Source organism: Simochromis diagramma, unplaced genomic scaffold (genome assembly GCF_900408965.1).
Source record: "Simochromis diagramma unplaced genomic scaffold, fSimDia1.1 OVJJ01000596.1, whole genome shotgun sequence".
Taxonomy (NCBI): Eukaryota; Metazoa; Chordata; class Actinopteri; order Cichliformes; family Cichlidae; genus Simochromis; species Simochromis diagramma.
The window spans coordinates 10,941,316-10,957,713 of NW_024387245.1; the positions used below are offsets into that span (position 1 = coordinate 10,941,316).

General features: G+C 39.0%; 3 protein-coding genes across 5 annotated transcripts in view; 1 reads left to right on the forward strand and 2 right to left on the reverse strand.

The window, feature by feature from the left end:
• abl1 (c-abl oncogene 1, non-receptor tyrosine kinase) overlaps positions 1-3,995 on the reverse strand; it is a 34,028-nt gene extending 30,033 nt beyond the window's left edge. Inside the window, exons 1-2 of one of the 2 annotated variants that reach the window (XM_040053221.1) lie at positions 3,466-3,995; positions 2,352-2,706 (exon numbers count right to left, since the gene is read on the reverse strand). In XM_040053221.1, the coding sequence (XP_039909155.1) occupies positions 2,352-2,478 (127 nt within the window). In that variant the 5' untranslated portion in view covers positions 2,479-2,706; positions 3,466-3,995. Of the gene's footprint in view, positions 1-2,351; positions 2,707-3,425 lie in introns of both variants that reach the window. The other variant, XM_040053220.1, reaches the window with a different exon arrangement.
• Positions 3,996-6,311: 2,316 nt separating this feature from the next.
• On the reverse strand, positions 6,312-10,600 carry exosc2 (exosome component 2). Its single transcript, XM_040053224.1, has 9 exons — positions 10,429-10,600; positions 9,979-10,080; positions 9,841-9,886; positions 9,611-9,700; positions 9,440-9,505; positions 9,276-9,344; positions 8,581-8,757; positions 7,291-7,419; positions 6,312-6,715 (listed from the first exon to the last, which is right to left on the reverse strand). The coding sequence occupies exons 1-9, from the start codon at positions 10,548-10,550 to the stop codon at positions 6,635-6,637; spliced, it is 882 nt and encodes a 293-aa protein (XP_039909158.1). The 5' UTR covers positions 10,551-10,600; the 3' UTR covers positions 6,312-6,634.
• Positions 10,601-11,781: 1,181 nt separating this feature from the next.
• ric1 (RIC1 homolog, RAB6A GEF complex partner 1) overlaps positions 11,782-16,398 on the forward strand; it is a 42,108-nt gene continuing 37,491 nt past the window's right edge. The window contains exon 1 of one of the 2 annotated variants that reach the window (XM_040000780.1): positions 11,782-12,409. In XM_040000780.1, the coding sequence (XP_039856714.1) occupies positions 12,269-12,409 (141 nt within the window). In that variant the 5' untranslated portion in view covers positions 11,782-12,268. The remainder of the gene's footprint in view (positions 12,410-16,398) is intronic. The other variant, XM_040000779.1, reaches the window with a different exon arrangement.

The window sequence follows — 16,398 nt, forward strand, 5'->3', positions numbered from 1 at the left end:
TACATACCTACACACACAGCATACAGAAGTGCCAAGAACAGAAACAGGTCTTTGCTTGCCCCTCACTACCTCTGTCTCTTTCCCAAGCAGCTGCATGCAGAGGTCTGAACCTGCCTGCTGAGAAGCAGCATGGTTCTAAAGATCCTAGTTTTAACTAGTTTGCTTCACCGGGAAGAAAAAAAACAAAACATAAAATCATGTGTTGATCTTGCCCTCCTCTTGCACTGTGACTCACATCCCCTCTGACGGTCTAACCTGCACATCACAAGAGGAAAGGGATAGAAAGGAAAAGCAAATGCATCCCATGTCAGTGACCCTTTACAAAATTCGATCCATTTACCAGCACACAATTTCATTCTGTTTGCATGACCTTCGATGTCCTGTTCCCCACTGTGTTAAGCAAGCTTTAGAGTCAGTGGAAAGCAATCCTGCCAAGGCAATCACAACGCTAAAGACACATTCGGTAAACCTATCAGTTAGCTAGATGCATGATTCACATCCACTAATTAAAAATCATATTAAAAATTTAATTAAAAAAAGATGCATCTCTGATAATAATGAGTATCTTTTTTCTGCAGCCCTTCCATTACTTTGAAAAATTGTCTTCTACACTGATAATATCTGTTTACCTCTCTTTCCACTGATGCCTCACATAGGGGTGCACCCAGGAATCAGCCAGTATCAATACTGCAAAAGTTCACCACTAAAATGACATTTACAGATGCCAGTGATTAATAACTTTGCACTGGTGTATAAATGTTAAAAGAATGTGTGCAGAGCTGAAAGGTTTCAAAAACATTTATACCTCTGTAGATTTTGTAAAAACAGGAAACATAACACACAAAAAAACCCCCATCAGAATCGACACTCAGCCATATTCTAAACACTGATATTACCCATGAATTTCACAATCAGTGCATGTCTGGTCTTTAGACAGAAATGCTTAATGCAGTAATAATCTACTTCCTGTTTGATCTGAACCCCTCACTGCAGAAAATTTAAGACCAATTAAAAAAGTTTACAGGGGCAAATTAAAAATCCTACTATCATACATTTCTTTTTTGATCTCGAACAGAGTGCAAGCCTTCCTGCGCCTTTTTATTTTTTAGGTTTAACTATTCTGGGCAACACATTTAGACACAGACAGTTTTACTAGTCAAACTGGAAAATAATGAGCTAGCAATGACAGAAACATGAGGCAAAGTAATACATTAAGTCATGACAGTGTTTCATGAGCAATGTTTAAAACTATGGAAGTCTGCTCTGATCGAATATATGGACAAAAAAACAAGAGACTCAAACCAGCAGAAACACAGAAACAAAATCAGATGGCTTTAAATGGACATAAACGATACACTTCCCACCAAACACAAAGACGACACACACCCAGGTAAGACTTCTCTCTCATACGTGGTGAAGCTCTGCACCAACAGTATGCCAGTCTTACCCAGAGGCAAACATGGCTCCCAAAGGTGTGGAGAAACAATGCAACTATTCTGATATTCCATTAATCATTGAAGTATATTTTTAAACCAAACTACCAAACATTCCTGGACTCATCACTCATGTTAAGATTTGACATGTTGACAATGAGCAGTCACTCAAAGTTTATCTCGTGTGTCTGACAGTGTAAAGTCAGAAAAACCCTCAGCATACTGCACACATTTGCTAAAAATATTTTAAAGACTGTGTTAAAGGTTTAAAGGCATTTCTGTGCCCAAGAAGCTCAAAAAACTTTTATGACATTACATTAGAACATTGCTTCCATCTGTGGAGGTCAATATTATTATAATAAACACACATTTAATAAACTAAGTTACATCTTGTAAAGGGTCAAGTGTAAACTCATCTCCTGGTAAAAACAGTTACTTTGGTAATGTTTACTAATAGATTCCCATCAAATACAAGCTACATGTCATCATTTTTCTTAAAAATGAGCTTTAAAAATATACTGCTTTGTGCACAAAGTGTGTAAAATTTCAAAAGAACATAAATATAGCAGCTGGACAGCAGTTTATTTTATCTTCATTGATTTATTAGTCAGATCATAATCGATGTTTAGCTTTGGCTAATATGTACAGTGGTTGCTCCAGTAAGTGCATTTTCACTGTGGGATTTATTCTGCTGAAAAAATGTTTGTCACAGGCAGAGTCAAAATTAATAATAATTTTTTTGTGCTTGATTTCAGGCCAATGCCCACACAAGATATTAAAAAAAAAAAAAAAAAAAGCTTCAAAATGCACACATGCACACTTCAACAATCAAGAATTTCCCCTACTGAGCAAATTTATTATACTTTAGGAAATCCATTTGCTGTCAACGTAATAAGTGACAAAAACATTTGATCTTACCGTGCACAGCAAAAACATTACAGGGCTGGTTCCCATGGCGTGATGATTCCTTCTTCGAGCCCTTGATGAAGGCCGGCAAACTGGGTCTCCTCTGGTCCCCTACAAGCTTCCCCGGCTGCTGCCCCATAAGGGCAGGGTGCCAGGCCGCAGCCGGGACTCTCCAAGCTGGACTCAGTTGCCCACCAGGAAAAGAGGAGATTGGGAAAAGAAAAGAATCTGTTCCCCTGGCTCAGGCACTCCCCTCCCAGAATTTAGGTGATGGAGGTCACCAGCACAAATCAGTGATGCTCCAGTATGTCTCTGTTTATCATGCATTAATGGAGTGTGAGTGCTTTACGGGACATTTCACAGCGATCTAGAGACAAATAAAACAAGATTCAGTGATGATTTCATTTAACACAAAGATATATGACCCTAAAGTCAAAATAAAACAAGAACTAATTTGACTGGTAGTTTATGTGCCAAATAACAAACCACAAGCTAATCTTAACTGCTCATTTTGTGATTGTGATGTCAGGTGTTTCCTTTTCTATACAAATTAGTTTTCCCCTGTTGCATATAACCTAAACGTCAGCTACATTTTCTAATTTTAATGCCCGTCTATTCAATTCAGTTTTATCTATATAGCGCCAAACACAATATCAGTTGCCTCAAGGCTCTTTAAATAAAAAAAGATAGCTATTAAACCCCTAATCTAGGTTAAGCTACATTCATATTTATTCCTGCTATCTACCATTTACATTTTATTCCGCACAGTTGGTGTGGAGCACCCACAATTTAGTTGTACAATGACAATAAAGGGCTATTCTATTTTATTCTATTATAGATATGCAAAAAAACTGCCAAGTGCTAGATTTAAAAACTAGTCACGGAGAGAAAAGGCAAGAAAAGTAGCAAGTATTGATAGCCATAACAATACTGCCCTTATTTTATTGGAATACCAAAGTTTTAAAAAAAAAAAAGATCATTTAATCATCCGTAACAGGCACTGAAGTAAATGTGCCAGATAAAGCAAACTTTTGCTCTAGTTACGAACGCCGTGGGGAGTAAAAACAAGTGTTTACAGAAACTTACACGGTCACAGAAACATGTATATGATTTGTTAGCTGGCGACCTTAAGCTAATGTTGGAGATAGCCATGAAAGCTAACCAACGTCTGCTGGTGGTATGCAGCGCCAGACCCTTAAATGCACACCAAGCAGGCAACAGTTGGCTGTCGCTGGCTCGCTGGTAGGGAAACCGCCGACAAGTGCACTTAAACGTCTCACAAAAACATGATTTGACCGCCACCCTTTCAACACTTTGCAGCTGGTCTTTCCAAAGCCACAGTTGGTTTCAAACTTCCGTGTCCACTTTTCTCGTCTTGCGGAGTTTCTTCCCCTGCGGTACCCGGACTAAAAGGCACTTCAATCAAGGCAAATCGAGGCAACTCAGCCGGGCAGAGAGCGACGACTCTTTTTACAAGTCCTTTCCTCTGTTCACAGTCGCCGAGCTCTTCGTTACCGAACCCCTGGCTCTCGTACTTATTCATAGCTTTCACGTGAAAATCGCAGCAGTAAACTTTGGCCGAGTAGTAGTTCTGTAGCTGGGGCCGCCATACTTCCATACGCAAGGTGGTTTACTGGGTGGGTGGGGCGACGTACGACGTCGTGGACTAGCGTGGACTAGCACAGGAGGACTAGAGCAAAGGTTTGTTGTGCTGGGAGAGCAACAACACTGCAGCCACGCTGAGGCAGAGACAGCACGCTCACACAGGGGAGAAAAGCTGAAGGTACACAGGTTAAAGGTTCATCCACCCACACATATAATGGTGGATTTGATCAAAGCCATAAAGAACTCACTGCTCAAGAATATGATCTAGCCCAGGCCTAATTGTCTTCAGGATATATGTATGGATATATGCTTTTTGGCATATTAAACTATGAAAACACTCGATTCTGTGCTTACAGATAAATTACACAAATTTAGTTACTTTACTCAGTTTTAAAGCATCTAACTCAACATTTATCCCACTTTGAAATACTTATTAGAATCAGGGGTGGCATGTTATCAGGATCTCTGTAGGGAGTGAACCTATGATTGTATATAAATATATATTTTACACGATCTAAAGGAATTTACCTAATTTAAATCTCTAACATATATATTGTTGTGTTCTGGTGTGTTGTAATTATCCACTTTAAGGGAACTTAAAGACACTAAAAGCAGAGAAAAGTCATAAACTTTCTTCACAGGGTTAGCAAGGGATTCTTGCAACCGCAAGAAAGATATTATACAAATCTAACCTACATGAGAAGTGTCAAGGGAAAGCATTTATTGTCCAGGAGGAAAATTAGAATAAAACTACAGTGGGAGTGAACATATCTGATGAGGAATGGTCACAAACCTGGAAAATACAGCAGTCAACAACATCATCACGTGCCTGGAGACTGCACTGCTGGAAAAATGTAATTAGATTTTTTTATAACACCCAAAATTAAGAACAAACATACCTCATTACCACAACCGTGTTGGAGGGGCTGTGGAGAGGTAAATGTGAATCATTCCCATGTGTTCTGGTTCTGTCCCAAGATTACAAAATTTTGGGAAGATATTCATTTAGTTATAGGTAAAATTCTGGGTTATGCTGTATCTAAGACTTGTACATTATTATACTTTGGTGTCATTACGGGAAATGTGATGAAAGAAGATAGATACATATTGAAAATTATGCTTGCTGCCTGTAAAAAGGCAATTACAAGAAAATGGAACAAGATAGACCCACCATCACAGGACGAATGGATCAAAATAATAGATGAAATACAAACCATGGAACAATTGACCTACAGAATAAGGACTCAGGAAGATCAATACCATAAAAACTGGGAGAAATGGACTGAGTACATAAACCCAACAGGATAAAGACCAACACATTGATAATGAGAAATGATCAAACTGTAGAAACAAAGAGATCCAACATGGGGTTTTTTTGTTTGTTATCCTACTTGTTGTATTTATCTTTTTGTTGTTGTTGTTTTGTTGTATAGTGTTTAAAGAAAAACAATAAAAAGAAAGTTAAAAAAAAACAACCTACAGTTTACAGTACCGGTGAAGTGGCAAATACCAAAGCCATACTCATACTGTGAATCATGGTGGTGGAAACATTATGGTTTGGGTTTGCTTTAGCTTTTCCACTGTCTCAGTGACTGGGCACTTTGGGCAGCTACTGAGTCAACTATGACTTCTGGATTTTATCATAGAGCTCCAGCTGCTCAAACGTTTTCACAAGCTAGTGACCCCTAGCACATTAGCAAATCCACCAAAGGATGTGTAAAACAGAAGAAAAGGAGGTTATGGAGCAATCTATTCAAGAAAAGTCCCATTTCACCATTATTGAGCTGTTTAAAGTGGATGGATTATGCAAGAATACCCTCAAACCTAAAATAATAACTAAAAACTACCAATTTCCAGACACCATTAAAACCACTAAAATGGTGATTATACGCAACCTTTCCTGCTGACGTGAGAAGTTTGTTCTTATCAGCTTAACCAATATATCAGATTAATGTCTAATAAATTAACATTAACATGACTGAAAGAGCTCCACAACTCTGAAACTTTCCTATTGCCAACATGTGTTTGGCACACCACAAACAGAACAACCAGCTGATCCAACAAAAGTTTTAAAGAGTGTAAATAAATAATGTGTAACTTGTTGCAACGATACAAAAAGATCATTTTAAACAGCACCGTCACATAATCTTAGTAAAGGGTCATTAGTAACTACACGGAAAATTTCAAGAAATCTTTTTCATGTATCTGAAAGAAGACAAAAAAATATTGGCTATGTCAGATTTTTAAAATTGCCCAATATTGATATTTAAATTTAAAAAAAAAATCCTGTAAGAACTAGAGCCCAAACAATAAAGATTCCCAGATACGTTTTTTCCTTGTTCACAGACAGACCACACTGAGATGCAGTGAAAATTTATAGAAATCACAAAATTTATTGTATACAGCTTATTTATATATATCACATGAAGAAAAAAAAAAAAAGATTGACTATTATTTTGTAAAACTTTAGAATAGCTGAAATACTGCACACATTGAACGAGTTACACTTCACTTGCGTTTGCTATTAAAAACAACCCAACAATAATACTGGTTTCCTTTAATAAAACACGTTGGACTTTGACAATTTAATTATATCTCTAAGAAAATAAAACTAATTCAGCTTTCAGATCAGTGGTCGGGTCCACAGCTGGCCTGATGTGATTTTGACTTGTGACAAGGCTTTGGGCTCTTTAACCCTCCTGTTCCAAGAGCTTCTGTTGCGTCAACATTACAATCTCCTCCATCACCTCTGGTTTTAAGATGTCCTTCACCTACAGAGACAACATAAATCAAAAGCATAACCACATATACCCATGGATGTACATGTTTTCAGTCTGTGTTTATGGTAACAGAAAGTGTTTTTATCGAGTTGCAGCTTGAACGCGAGTGCACAGTAACACTTTATATGGGTTGGCTCGATTGTAAATATAATACAGAAGAAAAATGTGCCACATAGTGGATAAGCTATGTGGATATGCTGATATCATTGCAAGAGTAGTGTTTGCGAGACGCATGGGCGATTAAGTCATTTGTTCCCCACCCCAAAGGGCAATGAAATCAACCGTGACTGTTCCACACTGCAAAAACAGCCGAGTCAAAGTTGAGAACTGCACAGTATTTTTTCCACTAGTGGTGCCCAGGAGCTGGAGAATTACAGTATGACCACTAGATGGCACAATATGACACAGAAAAGAGTTGGGGGTTTTCTGGTGTTGCAATAGTTTTGTAATCATATTGTTTACAAACATGAAACAACAGGTGTCATTATAACAAAAAAATGACTGTAAATTGTAGTAATGTCAATAATTTAGTTTCAAAGGCTGGTTTTTACTGGAGTGATTCTTACCTGGTGCTGAAGTGATGATTCGTAGCAGTAGAGAACACTGGTGTCATACAGGAGGACTTTGTGCGCAGCCAAAGCCAGCAGGCAGTTTCTCAACCGTGAAATGACCTCTCGATCCGACAGGCTGACAGGCTGAGGAACCAGAGATGAGAGATGCACAAACAAATAAGCTCTGTGTGTACGGTGTAAACCACAAGCATCCGGAGCATCATTACATACTCTTACAAGTCTTCAACTTGCAAACATTTTTTTTTTTTTTTTTTTTAAACGTTTTTCTAATGCTCCTTCAGACTGAAGCTGCCTTCAGCCCGTGTTGCTGAAGGTGCTTTTTTACCAAGCCGAGTGTGGCACACGAAGGTGATCGACTCAAACAGTCAAGGATGCCTCAACTTGATGGAATAGTTGGTTGCTCTGGCCTTGCCTTTAGGTTGAATGATGAAAGTTTGTGCATTTGGTTGAAGTTAAGCACACAAAACACTACTTGTGTGAGCAGTAAAAATCATTAATGGATGGCAGCGTTCCTGTTCCATTGACAGCCATGCATGCCCGAGCCTCTTTCCAAGTTTTAGTTCATCAGTCCATAAAAATTTGTTCCAGAACTCTCACTGATTTTGCAAACTACAACCAGGCCTTTCCATTTAGAAAAAAATAAAACTGTTCCTTGTGCTGAATGCTTAGGTTCTCTACATGTTTTCTCTACTTAGTTTTTCAGTGCACACCTTTATTTTAAATGACATTTTTAAATTTACTACCTTTTGATATATAACATACAATATATTAACTATATTTTGATACATTTTTGCTTTTCTGCCTCTTGTTACTTTCTTTATAAGCATGGCTGTGTGTTGAATCCTCCTACTGATAGACAAGAACAGCTCAATACTCTCGGTGAACTTTTAGCAGCCAAGCTGAAAACTACTATTGCGATTTGTGTGCAGAGAAAACTGACACATAGTTCTTTCAGTCTTGATGTAAATGTACTTAAATCAATGCTCAAACATTAAATTAGTATCCATTACTTTTCCAAACTTGGGAAAGCAGAAGGAAAAATGTGGGCAACCACCAGTGCTACCCCTCAGCTTCTGAGTAGACAAACCTTTCAGAGAACTTGACCTTTGACCTTGAGGTCAATTCCACTGAGATTTGAAGTCAACCAACATTTTTAGTAAATGCACCGATTGTATCAATTTGAAATTCCTACATTTCCTAAAACAACAAGAAATTGTTTTGCAAATTCATATGCCCATTGATCAGTAATAAAAATATGGAATACAGCTTTTTGTGGTGTCCTACCTCAAGGCTGGTGTAGAAACCCCCAGCTTCCTCCTCTTGTTGGCCCGGTGTGGGATACAACCACACAAAGCCATTATTCCCCAGGATAATGGATGCGCCACATGGCAGGTTGTGGAAATGCGTTTTCTGCCTCTTGATCAGAGAAGGGGAAAGCTGGACCAGTACTCCTTGACCCAACTGATAGTCAGAGGAAGTAGAGACAGGGTGTTAGTTTAAATGAAAATAAAAATAACGATTGTTACTCTTATTATTGAACTAACACAGTTACTCCAGTTTTAGCTTGACTTCACTGGCATCCTGTCAGTTTTAGGGTTAATTTGAATATTTTATTGATTGTTTTTAGGATACTGAATAGGTTGGCCTGCCCCCCCCCCCGTATTTGTCTGGTCTTATTAATGTCCACACTCCTGTCAGAGCTCTGAGGTCTGCTAATCAAAAAAAAAAAAAAAAAAAAAAAAAAAAATAGGGGTCATTGAGCTTTTCAGTTGTTGCCCTGAGTCTCTTGAATGTGTTTCTATTTCATAATAGATCTTTTTACTTTTCTTTGCTCAGTTTCTACTTTCCGGCCTTTAAAAAAAACCCTGACATCTTACTTGTGAAGTACTTTGATCAACTCTGGTCATTTGTAATGTGCTATATAAATAAACTTGCCCTTTACCTTTTCACATATCTTTGTGTACACTGGAATAACTTACTTTTCCATACTTTAAACTACGGGTGTGAAGTGAAAGAGCTCCATCCGAGAAGACAGACTGCACCTCTGCCTGAAACCACAAGAAAGGTTCAACACAGATTATATAACCGGGAATAAAATCACTGGAAAGCCAGTGAGAAATTATAATAGAGAAGTCTGACTTACACTGATGAGATCTCCCTCCTGAAGATATTCTCTCATGGTCAGCTCATCTTCTGCTGATCTTCTCCTCTAAAAAAAAAGAAAGAAAGAAAAAGAAAAGATGATCAAATATTAATTTTAATACGTCAGCCAAAGCTGTCTTCTCCCAGTGAATCACATTTTCTACCATCTCACCAACTCTCCTCCTGGCAGGTTTACAGAAGACAACAAGAGGACAGAGTCCAGTCGGGAGTTTGTCTCCACCTTCCATCTTTTCTGCTGCACCTATACATTTTAAAGAAGAAGAAGAAAAAAAACAACAAAAAAAACCAACCTTGGAAACCAAAATGAAAACAAGTTTCTGCAATCACTGTCTTTTCTTATAACTAAAGTGGTTGTATATGAGAACAAATACTAGGCATTACCTCTGTAATTCTGCCAACCACAACATCTCCAACCTCACCATTAAACCTGCAATCAAAGCACACTTCACAATGTAAGAATGAGTATATAGATGACAGGCCTATCTAAGTCTTTGACCGTTTAAGAGTTCAATCACTCACCTGGTCTTAAGTGGCCTGACACAGATGAGTTTGTCCACCCTCTGCACCTCTCCTGCGACTGAAGCTGTCAACTTGTCGTCATCAACATAGGTGCCATGACCCCTGCGGACAGACGGTATCAAACATTAGTTCTGAAGAGAACAGCCAAAAAAAAAAGAAAAAGAAACAAGGGTAAAGTGCAGCATTCAGAGGTCACACAACACAATGCGGCATTTTATCCGATTAGAGTCCTTATCCTTACTTATTGTGTATCAGTGTAGAAGGTTGCAAATGAGACAGGCTGACTTTATGCTCACCTGCTAATTCAGTATGGCACTGGCTGTCATCTGGAACTTTTATTTATTTATTTATTTACCTTTACAAGCCAGATACCTGAAACAGACCCGAACAGCAGCACACTCCTGTGTTTGGTTGATTTTCCATAATAACTCAAATAAAACCAACGCCTACCTCATGAACCCAGTGTCTGAAGTAATAACATCCCCCGGTACGACCAGATCTTTTCGGTCAAAAGCAGACGCTGATAGCGACACGGTTTTTCTAATAGTCGGTAATCTCATATCTGCAGCCATGCTTCTTCCTTTTCTTCTTCTTCTCTTCACTTTTTTGGCGGTTTGCGGAACTGATAAGAGTTTTACCGCCACCTACTGACGCGTTAGTTGTATTTATTTACTTTTAAAAAGCACCTAGTCTAATAAAATGTAAATAAATGAAGTTAAAAAAAAATTTAATACATGTCTTATATCTGTGGCGTTAGTGGTATATATATATATATATAAACAGTAAATGTTTATGGGGAGGAAAACTCACAAACACTGCTTCTTTTCCTTCTTTAGCCGCTGACAACATCTAGCTGCTTCCCTGCATTTCTCTAGCATCCTCCTCTGTCACAACAACTGCACATCCTCCTTTACTACATGAATGAATCTTCTTTGTGGTCTTCCTGTTTTCCTCCTGCCTGGCAGCTCCATCCTTTGTCCCGTATATCTGCTATCCTTCGCTCCAAACCATCTCAGCCTTGCCTCTCTTGACTTATTTTTCAAACCACTCAGCCTGAGCTATTTCTCTGATATACTCATTTCTAATCCTGGTGGACTCCCAGTGGTAATCTCATTATCTTCAGCTCTGCCACCTCCAGATCAGTCTCCCGTCTTTATGTTGACACTGTGATCTCCAAACCATACAACACAGCAGGTCATATATCCATCTTGTAAACCTACCCTTTCTCTGGCTCCACAAAGACCCAGTGCAACTCCTCCTGACCTTCTCTCTACTTGTCCATCAACACTCACTGAGTGCTTCAGCATAGTCCTGTTCCACAAACTTTATTTTATTTTATTATTATGGGAAGAATGATACACTAACATGATTAAAATTCCATGTTATTTCAATAATACTTTTATTCTTCTAAATAGCGCGCCATTTCATGGATGGATTTATGAGCTGGATATAAGAGCTAAAACTGATGCACAGGCTCTAAATAATTAGGTTAAAAGCTTGTGTTGATATATGTTGATTTAAAAAGAACATAGCAAATCTAATGTGGATTATGGTTGCAGGATTCAGTGCAATGGTTGCAAATAATAATAATGAAAAGAAGAATTAAAAGTAGAAGAAAAAGAATGTATTACAATTAAAAGATGTCAGATAGACTGCAGTTAAGTCACACCGCAATGAAATTGTTTTTCCCAGGCATTTCCATTTTCACCACCAGATGGCAGCATCGAGCCAAGCTGCCGACACCGCCACCTGGATTCGCACAACGGAGCGGTGACGTCAGATGTCAACAGGACGCAAACTTCCACTGTTGCAGCCAATCAGCTTTTGGTCAGACAGACTCTTGGAAAGATGGCGACGGTGAGGCACAGAGGAGTGAAAACTGGACGCTTTGCTGTTACTAAACACCGCAGACCCACACTTCGCTAGAACCCACACGGCACCGGGTGTGGAAGTTAATCGGTCCGCTCTTGAGTCTGAACCCGCCGTTTGGGGCCGTATGGTGACGCTGCGGGTTTGCGTGCTGTTGTTTTCGGTTACACTTGGACTTCTCATTAGCTTTAAGTTGAAAAGCCAGCGCTAGCCCGGGCTAGCTGTGTAGCCTCACTCGGCTGTTTGGAAGCTGTATGGTACCCTTAACCGGTGTCAACACTGGCTTGTATATACCTTATAATTTTTTTTGTATTTCCGGAGCCGCTCATGAGTCACCTGGATTAAATATTGCACTTAAGGAGGAACAGGGGGCCACAAACTATTTGGCACTGCTGCGCCGAGGCGGAGTGAGTTTGCCGTCATGTATTTTCTAACCGGCTGGCCACGGAGGCTGCTTTGTCCGCTGAGGAGCGAAGAGGAGCCCTTCTACATCCAGCCCAGCTCCCAGCGCTTTTACTTCGCTCTGCTGTCAGAGACGCAGCTCAGCGTTTGGTTTAGTCGGGTGAGTTGAAACTCTGATCGGTCTTGAAATCAGCTGACAAAACCAAAACAAAAAAAACGCTAGCTAAGATGTGATCTGGTGCCGTTTTCATTTCAAACGCATTGCAGCAGAGGGTGATAACCTGGCCGGCTGCCCTTCATGTTTTATTAAGTGCCGTAAATAAACACGGGGAGAAACTGTGGTGTCCCCATATGAGTAACTCAAACTACTACTTCTTCTTTCTTTTTTTAACCTTGATGTGTTGGCAGAGGGTTCCACGTACACAGATATCAGACGGCAGGTGAACTCGTTACACATCATTACACGTGGATGTGTCATTCATTACTTAAGTTAAAACAATAATTTGACAGCAAAACTCAACCACAGTGGATTGGTGTTCACCTGATAGACGCTTTATAGCAGTTCAGTTTAAAGTTGCCCAAATGTTAGTAAATTGTATATTTTGGTAGGTGGACTGGTACTTATATAGTGCCTTTCTGCTCAGTTGAGCATTCAAAACACTTTCTTACTATAAGTGTTACACAAATTCATACAGATGCCTACATAGCGGGGGTCAGTACCTTTGGAGGAGTCAGGGAGCAGTCCACTACCTTTAGATTGGTAGACCACCTACTCTACCACCTAAGCCAAGTACAGCTACCTCCGCTCTACTCATCAGTTTTACCCAGCAACATACAGGTCAAAGGTTAAGTTACTGTCAACAAAACATTTGTAATAGTGTTCAAAACATGCCATGGCATGTTTTGCTTACCAGTAGTTATAGGGAATTTAGGCAGCGCAGTTACAAAATAAATGTCAACATTTATCTCAGCACAATAATCTCGCTGTTTATTTTGTATGTCATGGCCACAAATGCATCACATGACAGGAACATTTCACAGTGACTTAAACCAATCAGTCAATGTTAATTCTGTCTATTTATAAACTTATTGGACCGCACCAATAAGTTTATAAAAGTGCCAACATGCTGTGCTGTAGCTGGTTTCTTAACAAAACACCAAACTCTGAGCACTGCAACGTCTAAAACATCTGGCTTAATTGACTCCTGAACCTGCTGGTATAGAGCCAAGGGAGCAGTGACTTTGAGGTGCGTGGTAACAACATAAACAGGGCTGAACAGATAGTGATGCCAGTGATGTGACATTCAAAATGGAACTTGGAAGGACAGACTGTAGAAATTAGTGGTAGGTCAGTAGCTTGTCAAACACATGGATGCTTTATTGGCAATCTCTTCTTCCCAAGAAATGCAAATAAAAACATCAAGGACTTTCTTGATAAGTTGTTGAAACAAGGGTTAATTGAAGAAGTCTAACAGCATAAGAAAAAATATGTATATTTCAATATATATTTTGAGTCACTGCATGTGGGATTCAGGTGATGTTTGACATGGTGGCAGCTTCATCATATTAATTCCTGTTTTTCACACTTTTTTTTTTAAATCTAAAATTTAAAAAAAATGCAGAGAGTAGATGTGGTTTCTCTTTCACTGTTTCCAGGGAACTTCTCTACCCACTAAGCTCAGCTTTCAATACCATAGAAATGCGGAATGGGTCATGAATTGTTTGGTGTGCCTCCATTTTAGTACTTCTTCAGTATCTTTATCAACATCATACAGAGTATTTTGATTTCTTCTCTGTTGGCCTTGTTTATTTGGACGTTTTTGCCATGGTGACATGGAAAGGGAGCATATAATCGATTTTTATAACCTGCTCCTGTGTACATTGTTTATAACGGTCTGTGATACATGCACACAGTCTGAATATTATTGAGTTGTGGCAACAATGGATCAGGGTTATAGTTAATTTCCAGAGACCTGCACAGGATGCGACCTTGTTTTGTTTCCCCTCTTTCTTAAGAGTTCTGAGTGCCTGCAAGTATCCGTGGGGCATCCAGGAAAAGGAATGTCGATTGGAGGAACTTCTTCCTCTTGACATGTGCTGGTCACCCCTACTAAGTCCATTGTGTCCTTCAACTTTTCTGTATAGCTTAGGGGTTATCAGATGGCTAACATTAGGCTACTGCAGGGCTACCAGAGGAAGAAATAATTTTGATTTTTAAACGAAATAAGGAAACAAAAGTTCACAAACTTTTATTTCCATACAATTTAACTTGGATCCATTTTTGGTATTGTTAATGTTGTCAATATTGTGATTAGCAATGAGCAAGTTAGGGGTTTTTCCCAAGGAGAAGTCAGCATTTTCATAGAATCATTATCCAACCAAATAAATGGCACCAAAAATTTGGCTTAGTAGTTTTCAGTCTTGCTAGGTGACTGACAGAAAGTACCAAGAGTAAAGACTAACCTCACTGTGATGGTTTCCTTTCAAATCCAGTGTGTTGATGTAGAAAGACAAAAGTAAGCTATTGAGCTTCCAACATGTCAGTGTGCTACTTCTATTTAAGTAAGTTTTGCTTTTCCTAATGAGGAGATAGGTTTCTGTTTCCATCAGGTTCAGGTATCATTGGCATTATTAAATTTTAATTCTACGAAAGCGACACAATAGGTTGGGAATGGTTAAGCCTGTTGTCTCATTACAGTGAGTAGATACCAGCATTAAAGTTGCACAGCTGGAATTACATTACTGTTTTACCTCACCATAGCCAGTGTCCTGTTTTTACTGTAATAATGATCCTTGTTATATCTCACTGAAAACTGATTCAACAGCCTTACTTTAACACTCTGGGACGCCATACATACTTTGAAAAAATGTTTTCAATGATTGTGGTGCTAATTGTGCAAGTGGAAGGACAGGATTAACTGAATCAAGAGAGGTCACCAGAGTGAAGCCCACACATGAAAAAGCTCGATTACCACTTCAATTGGCAGTAAAATCAATTGGCAGTCATACTTTTGTAGCAAGTCTCAAGCTTCCATTATTGGTGATGCTCTGTACTGTTATTGTTGAATGTTGAATTATACTGTGCCAGATGCTTGATCTTAAGAAACCAAATCTTTTCACATTTTTTTTTCCTCTTCAGCAGCTGTTTTAAAATTTGAAAATTTATTGGTTGGACATACAGGTTTTCTCTTTGAAGCTGTAGGCTAGTTCTTATTTTGCTGTAGAGAGAATAAGGTGAGGTAAACTAAGGGTGGTAGCCTCAAGCATACGGTTGTGGTTATAAGTATACATGCAGATATCATAGGCATCAATGTCATGTTAACTTTGGGCTTGCAGTGATTTCTCTGAACTGTTTTTGTTTTTTTGTTGTTTATCATTTTCCAGGTACAAACCATGGCTTTTAATCATAGTTCACAAATTGTTTATAAGGTCGACGTTAAGGCTTTGGGAAGGTCATTCCAAAAGTTTAATATTAGCCTTTTTTTATCTGTTCCAAAACCAATTTTGATGTGTGTTTGGGATCATTGTCTTCCTTGAACAATGGAACATCCAACTGTGTCCAAAGTTCGACCGTCTAACTCTGTTAAAGTGAAGTTTAAGAATCTGGAGGTAGTCCTCCTTTGTTATTCCATCCACTTTGTGCAATGTGCCAAGGGCAGCAAAACGGCCCCAGAGCGTGATGCTACCACCATTTTTGATAGTTGAAAGCTTCACCTTTACTCCTCCAACCATAACTGTTGTCATTGCAACCAAATAATTGTGTCTCGTCTGAACATAAAACTTTCTTCAGAAGGCGTTTGGCTCTTGAAGGCAAATTTAAGTAGAGTTTGAAGGTGTCGATTTTGGATCAAGGGCTTCTTTCTTGGTCGACACCTTCTCAGTCCACATTGATGTAATCCTGCTTCACTATGGACAGTGATGCTGGTGTTCCAGCATTTTTCAGGTCATTGGGGTTAAACTGTCCCTTTGGAAAAGTGGTGACACATTCAAGTAACTTGGATTTGTGTACATCTTTTTTTTGAAAGATGTATTTGTTTAGCAATGGCTTCTTGTGTCAACTTGTGTAAATGTTAGGTCATCACTGAGTTCCTTGGAATTCCCCGTTGTTCTGAGTATTGGTCAGTCCAATGAGTGCTATCAAACAAATCA

Bases quoted from the DNA above. Each gene is read 5' to 3' on its own strand.
- exosc2 (XM_040053224.1), bottom strand. From the start codon at position 10,550: ATGGCTGCAGATATGAGATTACCGACTATTAGAAAAACCGTGTCGCTA. The intron at 10,081-10,428 runs GTAGGCGTTGGT...GTCTGTCCGCAG, and splicing joins TCAGACACTGGGTTCATGAG to GGGTCATGGCACCTATGTTG. The intron at 6,716-7,290 runs GTAAGAATCACT...TTGTCTCTGTAG, and splicing joins AATCATCACTTCAGCACCAG to GTGAAGGACATCTTAAAACC.